Raw genomic sequence first — 19,594 nt, forward strand, 5'->3', positions numbered from 1 at the left:
TCTAAAATGTGTTCTAATGCAATTCTTAGGAACATGTCCACACTCTTGACAATAGTGACTACTGTACCTTGTGTTGTAATCCCAATTGTAGGATTTTCCATTTTGGTTTACCTTTGTCTACTTGTTTGATGTCTAATTGGCATTAGATCTACATTCATATGATTTATGTCCATATTTCTAACAATTATGGAAATATTATTCAAATCTCTGTGTGTTTAATCTCTTGAACCTGCATTCATGTGCCTGATGTTTTGGATTTTTGTACTTATGATAGTAACAATTGAATTTTTGCTTAAGGTTCTGATTTACATTATTGCTCCTACAAACATTTATTCTATGACCTAACTTTCCACAATTATGAAAAGTGGGTTTGTAGTTCTTACCTTTTTTTTAAACCTTTTTCACCACTTTTAGATGATTCTCCTTCCTCAATATTGGTGTATCCCAATCTAGTAGTATCATTGTTAAATCTAGGTGATCTCATTAGACTCTTAATATATTTGATGGCTTCACTACGTTTTTTGAAACTTTCAACAAATTGTTTTTCTTTTATCAGTCCATTTCTTAGTTGTCCATTCTGTAACTTTAGGGTTGTGATCTCAATGTCCTTTCCATTCAATTCATGATTGGAAATCTTCACTTGATTCATTATTTTTAGTTGCACGTGAAAAATCTTATTTACCTTTGATGTCTTCTCTTCTACTATGTTGGTCAATGTTCTTTCGTCATCTTCAATCATGACTTTGTCTTCCTCAACATTTTTTTTTGCTCGATCACCTCACAGAGCAATACTGATTGGACTTCTTGTTCTATCTTAAGATTTCTAACCTCTTCAGTTAGGGTGCCATTCTTTTCCATCAAATCTGCAATTGCTGCATCAAACTCACTTGAGTTTCCATTCTCAAAAAATTTAGTAGTTTTTTCCTCTTGGTAATGAGTGTCATTTTTCTCAATAGCTATCGCTTTCCTTCTCCTCAATGAATGTTGTAGTTCATCTCTTGCTTCCATAAGTTAGTGTAGAGAAAGATGGATTTCAATATTTTGGTTCCCAGTAGTCTTTCCCAAATTGTAGACTTCCATCTTCAAGATCTTTCCTCAAAGTTGTAAAGCTTTCCTTTCCAGAGAACAAGGCTTTTATACCAATTCTTGGAAATAATAATAGGTAAGTAAACTTTGAGAGGGGGGGTGGGGTTGAATCAGTACTTCAAAACTTTGACCATAAAACATTCACCACACATCCATCTTATAATTTATAATGTAAACTGAAATAACTAAATAAACATATTCATCCATAGCATGAAACAAATAATATTGAACACAATAAGTTTGTTACCCAAAAACCCTCCAATGAGAAGGTAAAATTGGAATGGGGATGACACTCACAAATCTTCAATATTACAGTTGTAAAGTGTATCTAATTAAGGTTACAATTGTTTGATCATAAAATATGATCTACTTTGTGAAAGGTATTTCCTCTTAAAGGCTTACAAAGACTGGTAAATCTTACCATGTTTAATGATTTCAACACCTTTCTAAAAGTGTGCCTTGTTAAAGGATTTTAACTCACAATGAAGTAAGAACCCTATTTAAGGATTTGCAAAAGCCTATTAAGACTACTCAGTTAAGAGATTTTCTATGTATCACCTTTAAAATGATTTATCACCATGATCCTTTGGTTAGCACTCTACTGCTAAATATTAGATCTTCTCTTTGCAAGCATATCCTTAATCCTATTGATTAGATATGTCTGCTCTATCCTTTAACTTCTTTTCTCTAGTCTAACTGATTCTGCAATTCATATCTTTGCCATAAGCTCCATAGTCACCATGAATTATCTCTCTGCACTTAGCATTCATTCTTCTCCTCTCATATGCACATGCAAACTCTTTAGGGTTTTTCCTCCTTAAGAATACTTAGGTGAGCTAGGGTTAGGTAGGAATCAATGATTTTGATTCATCCATTTATCCACTTAATACATCCCTTTTTTCGATTGATTGCATGTATTGAATAGGGATTCTCAATATACCTTTGTATATATCTTCTAGAATTGTAAAAACATCCATAAGTCAGCCCAAAAATGGTTTACATAGGAGTTTGTGCCATTATAAACAACTATGCCAAAATTTGTTTACTTGGCACTTGAAAGCTCTGATGCTTGACATTCACTATATTCTTAATGTTGTAACTCAGCTCCTAAATGACTTGGTATCCACTATTTTACTTGGTATCTAAATCACTTAGCATATATGACTCTCTCAACACCTGAGTGACTCAGCAAATACCATGTACTCAGCACTAACTATGTATGTTGTTCGATATACACTACTTACTCGGCACATACTGAGTTTTATTAAGTAATGAATTAAGTTTTTTTTTTTTTTTTTTTTATCACTACCTTGTCAAAACCAAAATGAGATTAAAAAGAGTGCACCAAGATGGTGTACAAAAAGGGGGGTATAAGTGGACACCTTTTTTCTAAAATCAGGTAAACCTAAACTTGGACTAAACTTTTGAGGATCATCCAGTCAAAATGACAAAATATGTAAAATATATAAATCGTAGCACAATGAATCTACTTTATAACTACTAGGATTTTCACAAAATGGATAAGATTAGGTGGGACACACCCCATGCACATGAAAAATAGTTCCTAATTTTTTTAGGAAACACAACATAGCTATTTTCGTGTGCAACACAAACGACATAATTATATTCAGTATTTTGCAAATCCCTTTGGTAGGATAATAGTTAAGAGTGATGTTTAGAGATTGTATATTTTTTTGTAATTTTTTTATAAAATATTGAATTATTGAACTGACTACATCCTGAAATTTTGGTACATGTTCGTGTGTTGAGCATAACATGCATCACAATAATAAAAAATGAAAGCATTTTTTTGAAAAAGTGTATGAAATCAAGTGTAGAACAATAATATGTAATTTATTTTGAATTTGGTAATTATATCAAAAGTTATTAAAAAAAGGTAGGCATATGTTTGTGAGGACTATCAAGACATTGCTAAAAATAATTAAAGTTTACAAAGATAATGTTGTCCAAAAATAGAAAAAAAAATTATATGATTAGAAAGCTAAGAGGACATGTAAGATTATGGTGGTGATTTTAGAAATACCCACTTTACCATTAGTAAACTCATGAAGGGAAAAAAAAGAACTCATCTTAGAAGATGAAAAAAATGTCTAAAGGAAAAAAATGGAGGGAAAATAGTCTCCCAAGCCTTTGGGTCATTTCCCTATGCTTTTACCAAGCCATAACCTGATCGGGTTTCTAGGATTCAAATAACCTGATCAGTTTATGCAAATCAAAAAGTACATTCAAAACCTGGTTAAGATTTAAAACCTAATCAGGTTTTAGTAAAGTAAAAAGTTACTTCTTCAAATCCCAATTGGGTTTTGAAGAAGTAAAAATGGGTTCTGCTCTATAGGCCATAACTTTCACATATAGAGTCTGATTGACTCCATTCAAAATGCGTTAGAAAGCTAGTGAAGAGATCTAAAAAATGATATAGACAAAGAAATCCTATGAAGTAAATTTTTTTATTTTCCATCAATTGAATTAAGTATGGTCTAAAATAGGTAGTCATTGTTTCCCAAATATAGAATCAATAGGTAAACACAAATGGTAACATATTTTTAATTCTCTCTCACTCAAACACACAAACACACACAAATACTCAATAACTCACTAAATAAAATAAGATATATCTCTTAAAAATTCCTAACATCTAGCATTATCTCACTAACTCCTAACCTCTCTCTCCCTCTCCAACTTATTACCCTTAAGTGATGTCTCTCTCTCTAAGTAACCTCTACCATCGCTCTCTCACTAACCCATAAAATCTCTCTCTCTCTCTCTCTCTCTCTCTCACACACACACACACACACACACACACACACACACCAAAATGTCTCTCTTACTAACTCCTAACTTCTCCCATTTTCATAGTAACTCCTCACCTCTCTCTCTCTCTCTCTAACAATTTACACTTAACCTTTTTCTCTCCTTGAGTAACCCCTAAACCACTCTCTCAATAACCTCCCCCCCCCCCCCCCCCCTCTCTCTCTCTCTCTCTCTCTCTCTCTCTCTCTCCCTCCCTCCCTCCCTCCCTCCCTCCCTCCCTCTCCATCTTCCCCTCTCCCTCTTCCTATTCCTCACTCTTGCTCTCTCCATATTTATCTCGCTCTCTCCATCCTATCTCATATGCCTCTTCCTATCCCCTAATCTCTCTCTCTCTCTCTCTCTCTCTCTCTCTCTCTCTCTCTCTCTCTCTCTCTCTCTCTCTCTCTCTCTCTCTCCCTCCCTCCCTCCCTCCTAACCTTCTCATTCTATCACTAAATAATAACCTATCTTTCTAACTAGCTCCTAACCCCAACCCCCCCAAAATAATCCCCTGCTCTCTCTCTCTCTCTCTCCTCTTCATCTTACCATCATCATCTTCATATATTTCATCCCCTAATTACCATCTTTCTTCATTTACATCATCTAATTTACCTCACGTCTCTTACTCTCCTAAACACATACATATCTCCCCATGAACTCTCTCTCTCGCTCTCTCTCTCTCTCTCTCTCTCTCTCTCTCTCTCTCTCTCTCTCTCTCTCATCCTTCGTCATCACCTCCATATAATTTAGGCTCTAATTATCCTCTTTCTTCATTTATATCATCTCTCCCCACTGCCCCTTCTACATTTTTCTCGTTTCTCTCCACCTCTAACCATTGCTTTCGCCTATTTAACATAGATAACTTTACCTTGTGTCTCTTACTCTCCTAAACACATAAATACATCTCTCTACCTCTCTCTATCTCTCTCCATCTCCCCATCACCATCTCCATATATTCCAGGCCCTTATTATCTTCTTTCTTCATTTACATCATCTCTCCCCACTATCCCTTCTACCTTTTTTCAATCTCCCTCCAACTCTAACCATTTCTTTCAACTATTTATCATAGATATATTTACCTCATGTCTCTTACACTAGTAAATTTGAACTCAATTTTTGAAAAAGTTATGTCAAAATTTTGAACAAGTAATTCATGGTAATTTTTCTCATTGAAATTTTGACCAACTTGTAGGTTGGTCAAAATTTCAACCAATACATTTGTGAAAAAAAATTAGTTTTTGCTAGCTCTGATTTGTCATTGTTGGTCGAAATTTCCACCAATGTTTGGTCAATTTTTTTAAAGAATTGGTGGAAATTTTGACCAATTCTTTTTAGAAAACTATCAAAAATTAGTCAAAATTTTCACCATTGTTTGGTCAATTTTTTTTAATAATTGATGGAAATTTAGACCAAGTCTTGGTAGAAAACTATCAAGAATTGGTCAAAATTTCCACCAATGTTTGGTCGAAAATGTTCTACAATGGTGGAAGTTTCAACCAATTCTAGGTAGAAAACTATCATGAATTGGTCAAAATTCCCAGCAATGTTTGGTTGAATTTTTTTTAATGTTGTATTAAGCAACTGTTTCTTATCTAAGCCATTTAATTTGCAACCTTTTAAATATATGCAAAGCTAAAGTTGGAGCAGGAAAAAATTTCTTCTCAAAGGTGTCCTTTGATTGTTAAGCATTCATTCCATTATCTATTTAACAAACAAGACATATCTAGTTCAAGAGATAATGGAATGGACACATAGAATCATAGGCCACCTTTGAGAAAAAAAATTCTCCTGCTCCAACTTTATGTTTGCAGAGATTTAAAAAGGTTGCAAATTGAATGGCTTGGGTAAGAAACAACTGCTTGATACAACAGTGAACAAATGGACATTTATGCATAGGGCACCATCAATTATGTCAGTGATGCAGATGCAACCAATTTTTTTGGGGTCAAAGCCACCAATTAATATAAGGTAGTGTAAATGTGGTCATGTATTATCCTTTTATGCACTATATAATGGATTGAATACACCAAGTAGTATTGTGGAGCCCATGAACAATGAGCTCTAAATTATTTAATTTGGTTATTAGAAACAATAAGTTGTTGAAGAGACAGAGCAATTCCCAAGTTCCCATCAAACATTCCTTGAATATATACTCAAAGGGACAATATCCCAAAATGCTTTACGCCATGCCCAATAGCAGTGAAAAACATTAAATACTGGAAACAATGGGATCTACACTTTAGCAATTGTTCCTGTATTGAATCAGTGATCAGAAATTTCCACAATCCATATAATTAGGTGATGTTGTTTTAGGATTCAATTGTGTGTGAGATTTTTGCATCAATTTTTCGAAACACACTCCATGACCCATTACCATGATGAAAGTGAGTATGAACATAAGAAGATTTGTCAGGAATGTCAATTTTTATCAATGGATTTATAGTGCATATAAAAAAAATCTATATTAATCAAGCCCCAAGTTTCTTTATTTAGAAGTGAGAATTCCTTGATCTAGAGCACTACCTATAATGGACTGTAATGTCTCTCATTTTTTAGAGTGCAACCACCATCAAAAGCCTCCATTTAAATATTCAAAGATATTATTTGAATGCAATTTAGGCAATAACAGAATCTGCATCATGCTGAAGATGCAACTTGGTCATTATTTTGTTTCTTTTTCTTTAAGTATAACAATTAGTTGTAGACATATGGCCTAGAAAGTAACAAGATCTTCAAGATGCACTCAAGACTTAAAAATGCAGACCATATGTGTAAAGCTTCAGATAAGAAAACAAAAACTTTACATTTTTCCCCTATGATTGGATTGCATAGGACAATAGAACATTTAGAAAATGGTAAACACCAAACTGGATGAGTATTGTTTAACATATGAGCCATGGACATATGTGCCAAATGTGCTACTAGAAAGGATAACTTATGTGCCAAATGCCATAATAGGAATATATAAATCAAGAGCATTGATGTCATAGACAGGCGGCTTGTATGTGAGACCTCCTAAAATCTGCTTGGCTACCATTGGCCAATGACCTTAACGATAAAATAAAATGTAAAGCCAAGTTATTTATAATTGATCTGAAAACAATCCTCAACTAGAAAATTTTGCACAGTAGTGAGATATATTTTTAGTGTAGCCAAATTGTAAGTTTTCCAACTTACCCTATACAGAAAAGGAAACAAAACTACTTTCATCTTGTTCTTCACGTATTGATCATTAACTTGAAAGTAATATTGAGGATTAGAAAAATATTTGCTAATATTCTTACAAAACATGTTCCATAAAAAATAATTCAAATATACCATCAAATTAAAACATATGGTCAATCATTTTTTAAAGTCTAAAGCTAGAAGTAAGAAATACTATAAAGTCTTCTAAAATCAAGTTTGTATACAAAAAATTAAAAAAAATCAATATGTTTCAAAAAAATGCAATCGTGAGATAAAGACATTACACACATTGCTTTGCATGTACTCTGAACTAGTTTCAAAAAATAGCTTGCCATATGCCCCTAATCCGCTCGGATAAATGTAGAACCAGTTCCTTGGAATGGACTGTTAAATGGATTTGGTCTTGTGTTAGATGGTCTCTACATGGTAGGTTGTCCTCCAAGATCTTCAAGTGTAACTCTAGCTCACTGTACCAAAACAAAGGTTGTTCATTGTACAAAATAAAACAAGACAACCTACTACAGCTTGAGACAAAAAACTAGTTACAAATTATACATAACCATCAGCACAAAGTTCAAAGATTTGATCAAAATATCACAAACTAGTTCCCACCATCATTTAGTGGTCTCCCTTTGTTATAGAACACAACCAATAGTGAGCAACGATGCAAATAAGTGTACAAATAGCTACGCAATGCCACATTTTGCTGCAATAATTATACAACTAAGGATTTTTTATTTCCCTTATTTAAATTGATAATGCAACTGTACTTTAAGAATTTTTGTAGCTTGAAAAGCATAAATGTCATTAATGACATTTTAAAATTCAATACTCAATGAGTTGTTTGAAATTCAAATTCAAAATATGTACTAAGAAAATAAGGAACCAGATCCCCACAAATATTGAGACATTAGATATTTGTTAATATAAAAAAAGAATCAAGTAACCTAGATCAATTCCATCAGTATTTGGTGAGTGCGATGGAGCGAGGATGGTTACATCTTCAATGTGCACATTTCTGCATTCACCATAAATGCCAAGCATAAGCAACAAAATTCACCGAAATTGCAGCACAAGAACACCATTGTTTAGCTTGCATTAAAATGTTCAAAAATAGAATACTACCTCACTAACAATGATCATAGAAAAACTTGCAAGAAAACCATCAAGAACACCCAGTCCAAGGGATTCCAAAGCACCATTAATTATATGCAAAATTGCACCAGTACAATTCAATGCAAGTATGACACTCTCTGCCTGCATCTGTAGAAAGTATGATTTAATAGATTTAAGTAATTTCTTCCCTGCAGATAATAAAAACACTTAACTTGGTTTATGAAAAGCATCCAACTAATTTGCAAGGCTCTCTATAGGAAAACACAACATCCATGACTTAGGTAGCCAAAAGTTGAATCAAATCACACATTGAATATCTTCCTAAAGCAGTATCTTGACATGTATTCAAGATATTTGTTGGATATTAGAAACAACTTCTGATCTATTTCTTAACAACATCTCTAATTTTGAGCACGGATATTACCAAAGCATAATCAGCTTGAGACATAGGGAAATAGGCACCAATATGGAGACATAGATGCCAATCAAATTCGAGTCCATGAGCAAATGAATAAGATAAAACTAATATATGTATATATCAAAAATTGAAAATGTTAAGAAGGGGACAGAGGTTTAGTCTTTGTTCCTATAATGAATTTTCCTAGTAACTGTGATCCAAACTCTAAAGTCAAGAACAAGATTTCCAAAAAGGAAAATATAGATATCACACATGACATTTCCAAGTAGAAAATGCAACTCAAAAGTAACTAGCCTTAATATAGGGTACCAGTACTCTGTAGGGCTGCCATGATAGGAAAAGACTGATCACTTTTTGCCCCTACAATGCTCGTAGTATTCCTCCCTTTCAGAGTCATATGAAACAGCAAATTGGTAATCGGAATGTGGCATTTGCAGATTAAACTCATCCTTGAGTGGATTGAGCTACAACTTATTAGTGAACAACACAAATTTTGAGAACATTGTATGGAAGCCATAAATCTTTAACAAACTCTTCCCTCAAACCCTCATAGGCATCAGATTTATCAATTGTCTGAAATTTTTTAAGTGATGATAGCATCAATCTTAATTCAAATTCACTTTGACATTTTTGCATATCTATAACTGGAAGATGAATTTATCAGCCCCATCAAGACATCCATCTTCTTATTATCCCTGTTAAATGTCCAACAATTCTTGACATTATGATTAAGCTGCATTTGCCCAACAGATTGAGTGGTCTATAATAATTATGCACTTCTATTTATATTAGTGCTGAAGGACCCAGACCGACCTCCAATTTCACGTTGCATGAGAAGAAAGGTTGCGTATTGTTCAAAAACATCACAAGCACTTGTTGATGTTGCCATTGCAAGCAAGAGCTCTAATTCAATCAACTCTAAATTCTGAAGTTCTTGTAGAACTGATGCTCCTATGCCCAACTCTTCATGCCTAAAAAAACTGATAAGAAACAAATCAAATACTTGTTTTCAATCTATGAACTAGAAAATTTAACTATGCAGAGATTAGTAGTGCCTATCTCCTTCAATCATTTTGGATTAGTTCAAATTCTTAATCGAAATGAAATGAAATATATGATGTGCAATAAAATGGAGGAGAGCAGAATTTTCATATTTAAGATTTGCATTTGCCGATTTTGTCCTTCCAGAAATAGTTTACAGAATATTAGGTTTATAAGATCTCCACAAGATTGTTTCTTTGTCTCTATTTTCTCTACTAAATGAAGTTGTCCTTTCACAAGTACAAATGTTCACAGAATGCAAACTAGAATCAAGGAATGGTGTGGAAAATTACATCCAACTGCATCGTAAAATGTATAGATGAAGAGCATTCAAACAGCTTAAGTAGCTTAAATGATGGGAATCATTTGCCATCATTATACAAGAAGGCACATAATTGAAGCATTGGCTATCAAAATATGACCAGACAATCTAAACAGGGATGATGGATGGATCTTAAAGAAAAGTTTGAAAACCTATCATCGATAAAATTAAGAGTCATAAAATCTGTTCAAAATACATATGCAATCAAAACCAGAAGTTCACGTGTCAAAGCTATAAAATCTGTTCATCAATTCACTTCCATATTTTTCTTCATGAGCTATCCTCGCATCTTCCCTTCATGCTTCAATAAAGTCAATATTTATGGATGACAATTTCTTTATAGCAATCCAATCACACTTGGATTTACGAGGGATCCATAAATATGACAAATGTAAACATCACCTCAAAGTGAAATTGTATCTTAATTCAACACTAAATCCTTTACTTTTGTAAATGATACTTCAAATCGTAAGTAAACTAGAATCGTTTAATATACAAAGTAAACAAATTATCCAAGATTTCTATATTACCACAAAATTAAAAAATCTACAGTTTAAAAGAATCTCAGTTGTAAAAACAACCTTGACTTAACCTCTTTATTAAATCTACCATGGTTCACCCAGCCGAAAGGAGAATGAAAAATAAAACTTGATAAGCAATAAACTTGTTGAGCACACAGATTGGTAGGGTCATCAAACAAAAAAAACTATCAGAAAAAAGTCAAAGTGATCTGTGGTGCCTATTAAAGTTCGGACATACTTCAAATTTAGCTTTAAAAAATAAATCCCAAAACTTATGTAATGAATATTCATTAGGGAAAAGCCAAAACATGGGAACTTGTTTTAATGAATGAGCTCAAATGCATTTCAGGCCTATATCCTCTGTTAAACTATATCTCTAGAGCTGTCTCTTTTCCATTTTGGAGAGGAAATTGTGCCAAAGATGGAACAATTATTACAAGTTAAAAAATCCAAGATTCTCATTGAGATGAAAACAAAAAACAAAACATGACAAAGAGTGGTTCTTTCCCTATTGGTTGGAGAGTAGTACTTGCACTCACACAGTTTATCAATGTTAGAGGTAGAAAATTAAAAAAAAATCTATGGAAATGTAAACAAACGAGGTGATGCCTCTTACCCTTTTGGAGAGAAGAGTTTGTACAGTTTATCAAGAGCCAAAAATTATAAAACTATCATGGAGATGATAATAAACTAGGGTTGAGTCAAGGGCTGCTTTTGCTAAAGCTCTCATGGTTCATCAAGAACCTAGACCGATATGCTTTGGATGCTTAGTCTCTATTTGTATACCTCAAAGCCTCATCACCAAAGTGTCTTTCCTTTGTGAAACATGAGGCACGATCCCCCATCTTTAGAAGTTTGGTGTCCCATCTTGGAGAAATCTTTTCATAGAAGCCTCATGTTTAAGACATTCACTCAGCTTTTTGTCTCAGTCTATAGTTTTTCTTTGTCCTCATCTCCTATCATTTAATAGAAGATGAGATTGGCTTTATGCATTTTTAGGATTCCCTACTTCATCATATTTAAGTTTTTAACCAGGTATGTACATAACAATTTTACTACTTTCAATTATCATAGGTAGTAATATTAGAAAATTTCTTAAAATAAGTCTAAATTTTTTATTTAAGATAAGTGGAATTTTTTGACAGTAAGGTAATACTAAAATATATATAAAAACTGGTGATTTTTATGGTCCATGTAGTTATTATAGAAAAAGAGAAACAACATAAGGACATAGCAAAACAGTGAGCGGCCTCTATGCTATATAAAACCAGATTATCACAAAACCTCTAAAACTGACTAAGCAGAACAGACTTATCTGATCAGCAACATTCAAAATAGTACCACTATGGATATGCACAACAGTGTCCATGATAGTATAAAAAAATAGTAAATGGTAAAATTGATAATCTACTTATCAGCAATATAGTCTAAGGTACCTGGAAAACATAATATTCTACTGAGTCTTTAAACAGATAAATAGCTTCAACTTGAAGTGGACAACAGACAAGACTAAAGCAAACATAGGAACCATAAGGACATTTCGAGGCCTTCAACAAGGTTCCAATATTTCTCCAGCTCCTAAAGCACCTCAAGCCAGGTGTCCAAATTTCCTTCCTTCAGGTGGTCATGGCCCATGGGTATTGGCTGCATTGTATCTGAGCTTTTGGAGATGCCTCCTGATCTTTGATTTCGCAGTGGAAGTGCCATTACAGCTTTGTTCATGATTCCATCTGTGATTCAGACAATAGAGTCCAAGGCTCTGTCAATGGCCTGGCCTTTCTCAGCCAGATTTCTTTCCAGCCGATCCAGTCATTCCACTGTTCCATTTAGAGGGTCCAACCTGGTCACCTCGTCTTCCTCCATCTCCTGAGTTTCCTCATTATTGTTCTCCTCTATTTGAGAATCACCAGAATAATCATTATTCACAATATCATTAACTTGGTAAGCCTCTGTCATAGTTTGTTGTTCGGACAAATTTGGGGCAGTATTAACTTGGTCCTCTTGTTCTTCCTCATAAGTTGTTGAGCTATCTTCAGAAGAAGAATCCTCTTCATCAAACATGATTTTTTTCTGTTTGGAAATGGGATTCATTTTGATCTTTGGCAAGCCTTGTTGACCTTTGGAAAAGAAACAGCTCTTGAGCTCAAATGCATTTCAGGCCTATATCCTATGTTAAACTATATCGATACTAACTATATCAAGTATATAAGATCAAGTTTTTGTATAATAAGCAATCTGATGAGCGAACTTGCTAATGTATTTGTACTACGTTGTTTATGAAAAAGGTAGGTTTCTATGGTCAGGTTGATTAGATTACAATTATAGGGAACTGTTCAAGCATAAAGTGCTGCTATTTCAAATTTTGGATTGTCCATCTAGAAATCCCATCGGTGCCCTCACTTCAACTCCATTCATATTCATGCTAAATGAAAAATACCAGAAATAAATCGGCACATCTCCTCCAGTGTGTGCAACATTGCTGCTTGGAACATATAGGAGTCAATATATCAAACTATATACCACATCGAAAGTGAATTAGTAATATGTAATACACTATTTCCAAACCGTTCATTATGGCACATAAAATATTAGAGATTTGGTAAAGGGTAGGTTGCAAATTTTGACTAGGCAAAAATTGAACTTTAGATCATGTTAATTAGCTATAGATGAAGTGGTACCAAATTGAAGTTGATGATACTGATGCATAAATTAACCGTGATATGGAGAAACTAGCAATGTAAAAGATGACATCGGAGTAGAAAAAATATTAAATGTGAGAGCATAGAAACAAGTTCATGTACTAGAGAGTAGAAAAACAATTTCATTCCAATGTTTGTCTAGCATGTCCTCAACATTCTTGTACATGCTCAACATGTGGCGTAGCACTATAGACATCATCTCAATATGTTTATCTAGCATGTCCTCAACATTCTTGTACATGCTCAACACATGGCATAGCACTATAGACATCATCTCAATATGCAAGGTTTCTAATACTTTATTAATTCTTAACTTGCCAAGCCACCAACCGTGCTTCCATGTGTAGGTTTATAGTTATACATAGATGCTCAAGTTTTTCTACAATCTGTGAACACACTTCAGTTAAAAACAAATCTTTTAACAATCTAATGCTTAAAAGGAAGCCAATCAAATACTTTGATATTCCCCACATTTTTTAAAAACATACCTAACTATTCCAACATATCACTTTAATATTTGCTAGTTCTCTTGTACACAAACTTGTGAAGCCTCCATTTTGGTAAGATAAAATGTGCCAACATTTATACTAGACAGAAAACAAATATGGGTCAATGAGTTTGACACAAAATCACACTGTTAAATCCTGATAGCAATATCACAACTAAAAATCAATCATCTTTCCTTTACAAACATTGAAGATAAATCTAACAAAATAAAATTTGAGCAATACTATTGGCTATGAAAACAATATTAATCATGGTTGAAATTTTAAATTTTAGACTTCCTTAAGAGTTCTATGCCATGAAATGACCTAAAAATGTCTTGATTGAAATGATGGAAATAGAAATGATTTTAACCCATCACACGAATCATACCATGGGAAGAGAAGAAAGAAGCCAAAATATTGAGATGTTTTAAAACAAGATTTCAACTTTGAGAAAAAGTAAAATTATTATCATAGAGATATGCCACTATAATAAATGACTTATAAATTTTAGACATGAGATAGTTAGCATCAGCAAGGTAATCTGTGCCCATAAGGCAGGGCACCACACTCAATAGTGGTGAGCATAGAAGAGGAGAAGGCTGCTCAGAGATTTGTACAAATATCTTAGGAGCTGTATACTAAATAGAAATGCAATTCTCATTAACATGAATTTGACACATCTTTCATATGATAGTGCAAAAACATGTAATAGATATACATATGAAATTGTAACATTGAATACCTTGAAAATAGGGGTGAAGATGAAGGTTATAGGTATATAAGAACAAGTAGAGTTTGTTGCAGGAATGCTGTTATGAAGTTGTATACATGGCATCTGAGTCAACATAATAAGGCCCTATCAATTCTCCCCATAGAACGCCTCCAAAGGCATGAAACAAACACTATTAACATTGAGCTCAACAAATCAACTTCAAAATGCTAAGGAACTAACTACAAGTACAAGTCTATCACAAATTATTGGTCACATCTAGGGATGAATGACCCTCATATTTGACATCAAAATGATCAAATATTACACAAAATTATCACCAAACACAAGAAACTAATCTAGAACTGCCTCAATGGCCTCCAAACATTTCTAGTAGAAAAGCATAATGCTAATATATTTTAATTTCAAGCATGTGAGACAAATAATATTCTGCATCTATTGTGAAGCCTCTGAATAATATGTTTGGTGTCTAAATTTTTTTTTTCTGTTAGATAAATCAAAATGGAATGTAAGCATACCTATACAATTAGGCCATTGTAGCAGTATTAATTATTGTCCATACTATGTGTAATATACAACAACACAAATGCTAAAATGATTTTAGAAGGAAAATTTAGAATTATTTTGTATTTAAACAAATAATAGGATGATTGGTTATCGTGCTCTTTTTATTTGTGTGTACATTAATTGTAGTTATTAATTTAATATTTTATCATAGTCATTAAGAATGTCAATTTTTTTATAAATGTCAAAGTTTTTACATTGATGAATGCTTCCACTGTAGAAAGCCTCTCAACTTAATAAGTTTAAACAATAATAACTCTCAATGATTACAGAATTGGCAATTAATATTTATCAAAAGATAAACGACATTCCCTATAACAAATTTCAATCAATAAGATCGAACAAATTTTCACTATGTAAAAACGACCAATACAGCCATCAAATTTAAGGCACGCCACACCACATTGCCTGGGACAACTTTTCTTTTCTTTATTATATTGAGAGAGAGGGTTTGATTATCATTGAATATTTTCCATGTTTTTAAATTGGTGGATTGATTGTTTGCTATTTTTTTTATTTTTTTCAATCTTAACATGTGTAAATATTGAGATTTTAAAACCTTTTATATAAAACAATGTAATATAAAACATAAATTAAAAATGAAAAATGAAAACTATCTAAATCTAATATTTTTAAGCTGAGAGGCTTCTCCAGTGCGAGCATCCATCCTAATTTGACAGCGGTATGTATTGACATACATAATAAAGAATGTTCTTGAGTTCAAAATTTTTTTTTCCAAAAATAATTAAGAGTTATCATTACGAAAATGATGAAGATGAAAGGACTACTAAACATTTTTTACTGAATTGATGAAGTTATTTAACTGATAACTGAATCGTTTGGATTTATATATCTACAGTTACATGATCTCTCTATTTTCGAACATTTCTATTATTAGTCCGCTTCTCTTTCTAGATGTAAATTGTAAGATTGTTAAAAAGATTAATAATAAATGAAAAATTAGTATGTTTTGATTTGTAAAATGTTATATTATTTCATAAAACATATATATTTAGAAACTTTGAGATATGAGAGTCATGTAAATATTACAAATTTATACTTATATTTGATTAAATATTAAAATTTATAAGAATTATTAAATATAAAACGTAAAACTAAATGTATTACTATGATCAAACAGTCATAAAAAATAACTCATGACAGAAATTCCAAGACTATAAATTTTTGAGGAATGAAACTTAAAGATTGTTAAAAATATATTTTAAAATTAAAACAATTGTAAAACTTAAAATTGGAATTGGAAGTGATCAATTAGAATGAAGCAAATGGGAACTTTAGTTCCCTGGAAAATGCAAATATTGACTTTGTAGTCAAATAAGTCGGAAATAATTTTGAATTAATAAAAAAAATATTAAAAATTGTTGCCCACAATCCAGAAGCCTGTATATATACGATTTGCTATAATACTGGTATCTATGATAGTAGGAGTCAGTTTTTCCTTATGCAAAAAAGATATCTATGACAGTAAGATTCCCCAGTTATTATTTGACCTTGAATCTAAGTGCTAAATTCCTTATATGTGTGTACTTATACAAAACTATTCACAAGTATTGAGTAAACTATCCATAAATAAGTAAAGTATCCATTAATTGATTAACGAACGTGATAGAATTTGAATACACACGCATGTGAGTTGAGTTTCTTTGAAACCTATCAATGCATTCTCCGTCCCCTTAAGCACCATGATATAATCAAACTTTTTAATTTCACGTTTTTAAATAATCAAATTCTATTGGTTAGCCCCTGCTAGCCAAATTTTAAATGGAAAAATTGTTTAAACAGTCTCCAGTAGAAACAGAGGCCTCATTGAAACATTGCAATTACAAACCAGAACCAACACCATTACACTCTTTATTATATATAGAAAAATACAGCATACATACAATCCACAGTATGTTTCAAACCAGAAGATGGTCCACACACAACTCATTATAAGATGAAACAACCCAAAAAAGCTTCATTTGCTCCTCAATTCTCTTTTTGTCCCTCTTTGTGGTTTCCAGGGAGCTTCTCTTTGATCTTTTCCATCAACCCTTTCTTCTCTCCCCCTTCTTCTTCAGCCTTCTCATGACCCTCTTCTTCTTCCTCTTTCTTGTGTCCATCAAGCTTCAACTTTTCCTCCTTTTTCTTTTTCTTCTCTACCTTCTCATCTTCTTCCTCATCGCTCGACTGTAAACACATTCATTTTCATCAGATCAGAGACCAAACTGTGTAATCATTTCATCATGCCCAAGTAAACCAACTTATGATATATTATAGACAGGGGAAGATTGAAGGGAATGTGCAATCTTGAACGAATAGCAATGCAATTATCAGAAATGATGAATGTAGAATGTGTTCATGAATTGATCAAATTGAACAGTTTAACAAAAAGCATGATCTTCAAGGAAATGTATAATGAAAAAGTGGTGTCCAGAGTAACTCTTGATTTAACCAAATCTAAATCTTGATAAATGCATACAGCAGCTTCCAGGTTCTCAGCCTCAAAATAGAGGAAGCTAAAATAAGATTTGACCAATAAAAGTATGTAAGGTAGGAAGAATGTCAATAGAATGCAAAAAATTGAAATATTTAGTTAGGCAAAAGGTGGAACAAAATGTAACCAAATCTATAAGGAAACCTATAAAGATGAAGGGATTGTGATCTGTTGGTCAAGTTTTAATAGCACTTCCAAAAGCCAGATAAAACACAAAAAAGAAGAGACCATAACAGGATAGTTGAGGGTTTGGATACCCTGAACAACAGGGGCTCCATAATTAGTTCAGCTATTGGGTAATACAAGCACTTCAGAAGGGTTAAAAAATTGATTCAAATAGATTATATCGAAGCACGTTGTTATTCCATCTGATCTATTCAACTTAGAAACGAAAGCATTGATGGGCAAAAGAAACTTACAGAGTTTGAAGAAGAGTTGTTGCTGTGATGCAACTTTCCCATTATTCCCCCTTGTTCTTTCTTCTCCTCGCCTTCAACATGGAATTTCCCCTCCTCCACGTGGCCATGAGACATTGGCACAGGGGGAGCCTCGCCTACGCCAACGTGGCCGTGGGAGAGGGGGATAAGGTGAGCTTCGCCTATGTGTCCTAGCTCATGAGGAGGTACCCCGCCACGTGTCCCTCCACGACACCACCATGCTGTTGATGTGTTTCCTCCTCTTTCTTCTTCCTAAACAAGCCAAATAAACCGTGATCCTGATGCTCTGCTGCATTTGAATCCGCCATTGTCAAGAAATTGAGAAGCTTCTCAAGAAATACAAAGACAGAAAAATATCAAGATAGAGACAGATGTGTAGATAGCTCAAAAAGTTGGATGGAAAATGAGTGTTGAGTGAAGGCCAATTTATAGAATTTCACGAACTACTGACGTGGCTTGCTGGGGCCGCCATTACCATCTCAGGCTGACGCATGGCATTTATATGTCGGTGAAATAAATGTTAACATCACACGGATAAGACGTGATGTTTGTTTGATAACTCTCTTCTTTTCCTAGGAATCGGTTAGGCTGTAGCAGAATGGAAATTTACCACAAAATCTAATATTGGCAAGAAAAGTTGTTCGAATATCGATGCATAATAGCTTACACGAAGAGTTGGTTCCCATTTATGTCAGTTACATTTTAATTGTAGCATTTTATCTTGTGCTTTAAAAAAATAAAAAATTATTATTATTATGCTTTGTTCTTTCATATTCCCTTGGTTCAAATCTTGAACTTCTACTATGGTCAACTTCAAACCAGGGTTTAGATTAAATCTGGAGCACCACTCGCAGACTGGTGGCCTGAATCTATTCTATTGTGTTAGAAGCGGATTGTTTGTATATTGATATATTAATGTGAATCACACATGACTTCCAGCATTACAGGTTGGAGTTTAGTAATTCTTAGCTCTATTTTGAGATATCCTTCAATAAGGCAAACTTGAAGAGAAAGAATGATTCATCTAAGGGAAAATATAAGGTTAATCATCACCAGTTCTAAATACTAAAATCTTAAATAAGACTATACAGTTTACGAATAGTGACAAGAATCATCTAATTTGAGCATTTTTGGTTGAATGATGTGCCAGTATTAGTTAACATAGGACTGTCGACGAAATTCTGTGACAAAGATATCCTAAGGGGACGGTCTACATGCATTCCAGGCTCTACAAAACGAGCTCCTGGCTTTGTGGGGAGAATCTGAAACGTATGCGTTTCAAATAGTAATAGTTATATTATAATTATGGCGTATGGATCACTCTGCTTTGCCGTTGGAAAAAATGGAAGGTCTTTTGCATGGACTATCGACTTTCCTTGTAACGCCTACATTTTGTGTTTTTTTGGTGACTGAAAATAGACATATATTACTAGTTCAAGTCTTGAATTTGATGGCTGTATTGACCTTTTTCGGTGGTGGAAATAGGTATATATTACTAGTCATATATTAGTTTTGATTTATTATATATAAAATAAGTCAAGCGATATATTTCGAGGTGTCTTGGACAAGGATATCTATCGAAAAATAGAGTTCTTTTTAAAATATTGATTTTTTGTCCTTATGTTTTTTTTTGCAAGTAATTAAAATTAAATTTAAGATTGAAGTTAGAGTTTTGGTG

General features: G+C 33.2%; 1 protein-coding gene across 1 annotated transcript; it reads right to left on the reverse strand.

Annotated features, from left to right (window-relative positions):
- Positions 1–16,823: 16,823 nt before the first annotated feature.
- LOC149528544 (uncharacterized) lies at positions 16,824–18,294 on the reverse strand. Its single transcript, XM_089810708.1, has 2 exons — positions 17,899–18,294; positions 16,824–17,172 (listed from the first exon to the last, which is right to left on the reverse strand). Exons 1-2 carry the CDS (start codon positions 18,010–18,012, stop codon positions 16,972–16,974), a joined length of 315 nt encoding a protein of 104 aa, XP_089666834.1. The 5' UTR covers positions 18,013–18,294; the 3' UTR covers positions 16,824–16,971.
- Positions 18,295–19,594: the final 1,300 nt, after the last annotated feature.

This window comes from Cupressus sempervirens, chromosome 11 (genome assembly GCF_028749045.1).
Source record: "Cupressus sempervirens isolate cs-2001-9-10 chromosome 11, ASM2874904v1, whole genome shotgun sequence".
NCBI classification, from domain to species: Eukaryota; Viridiplantae; Streptophyta; class Pinopsida; order Cupressales; family Cupressaceae; genus Cupressus; species Cupressus sempervirens.

What these genes read in the sequence shown, in the direction of transcription:
- LOC149528544 (XM_089810708.1), bottom strand. Translation starts at nt 18,012, where the DNA reads ATGTCTCATGGCCACGTGGAGGAGGGGAAATTCCATGTTGAAGGCGAG. An exon ending in ACAACTCTTCTTCAAACTCT is followed by an intron (nt 17,173 to 17,898) that starts GTAAGTTTCTTT and finishes ATGTGTTTACAG; the next exon opens with TCGAGCGATGAGGAAGAAGA.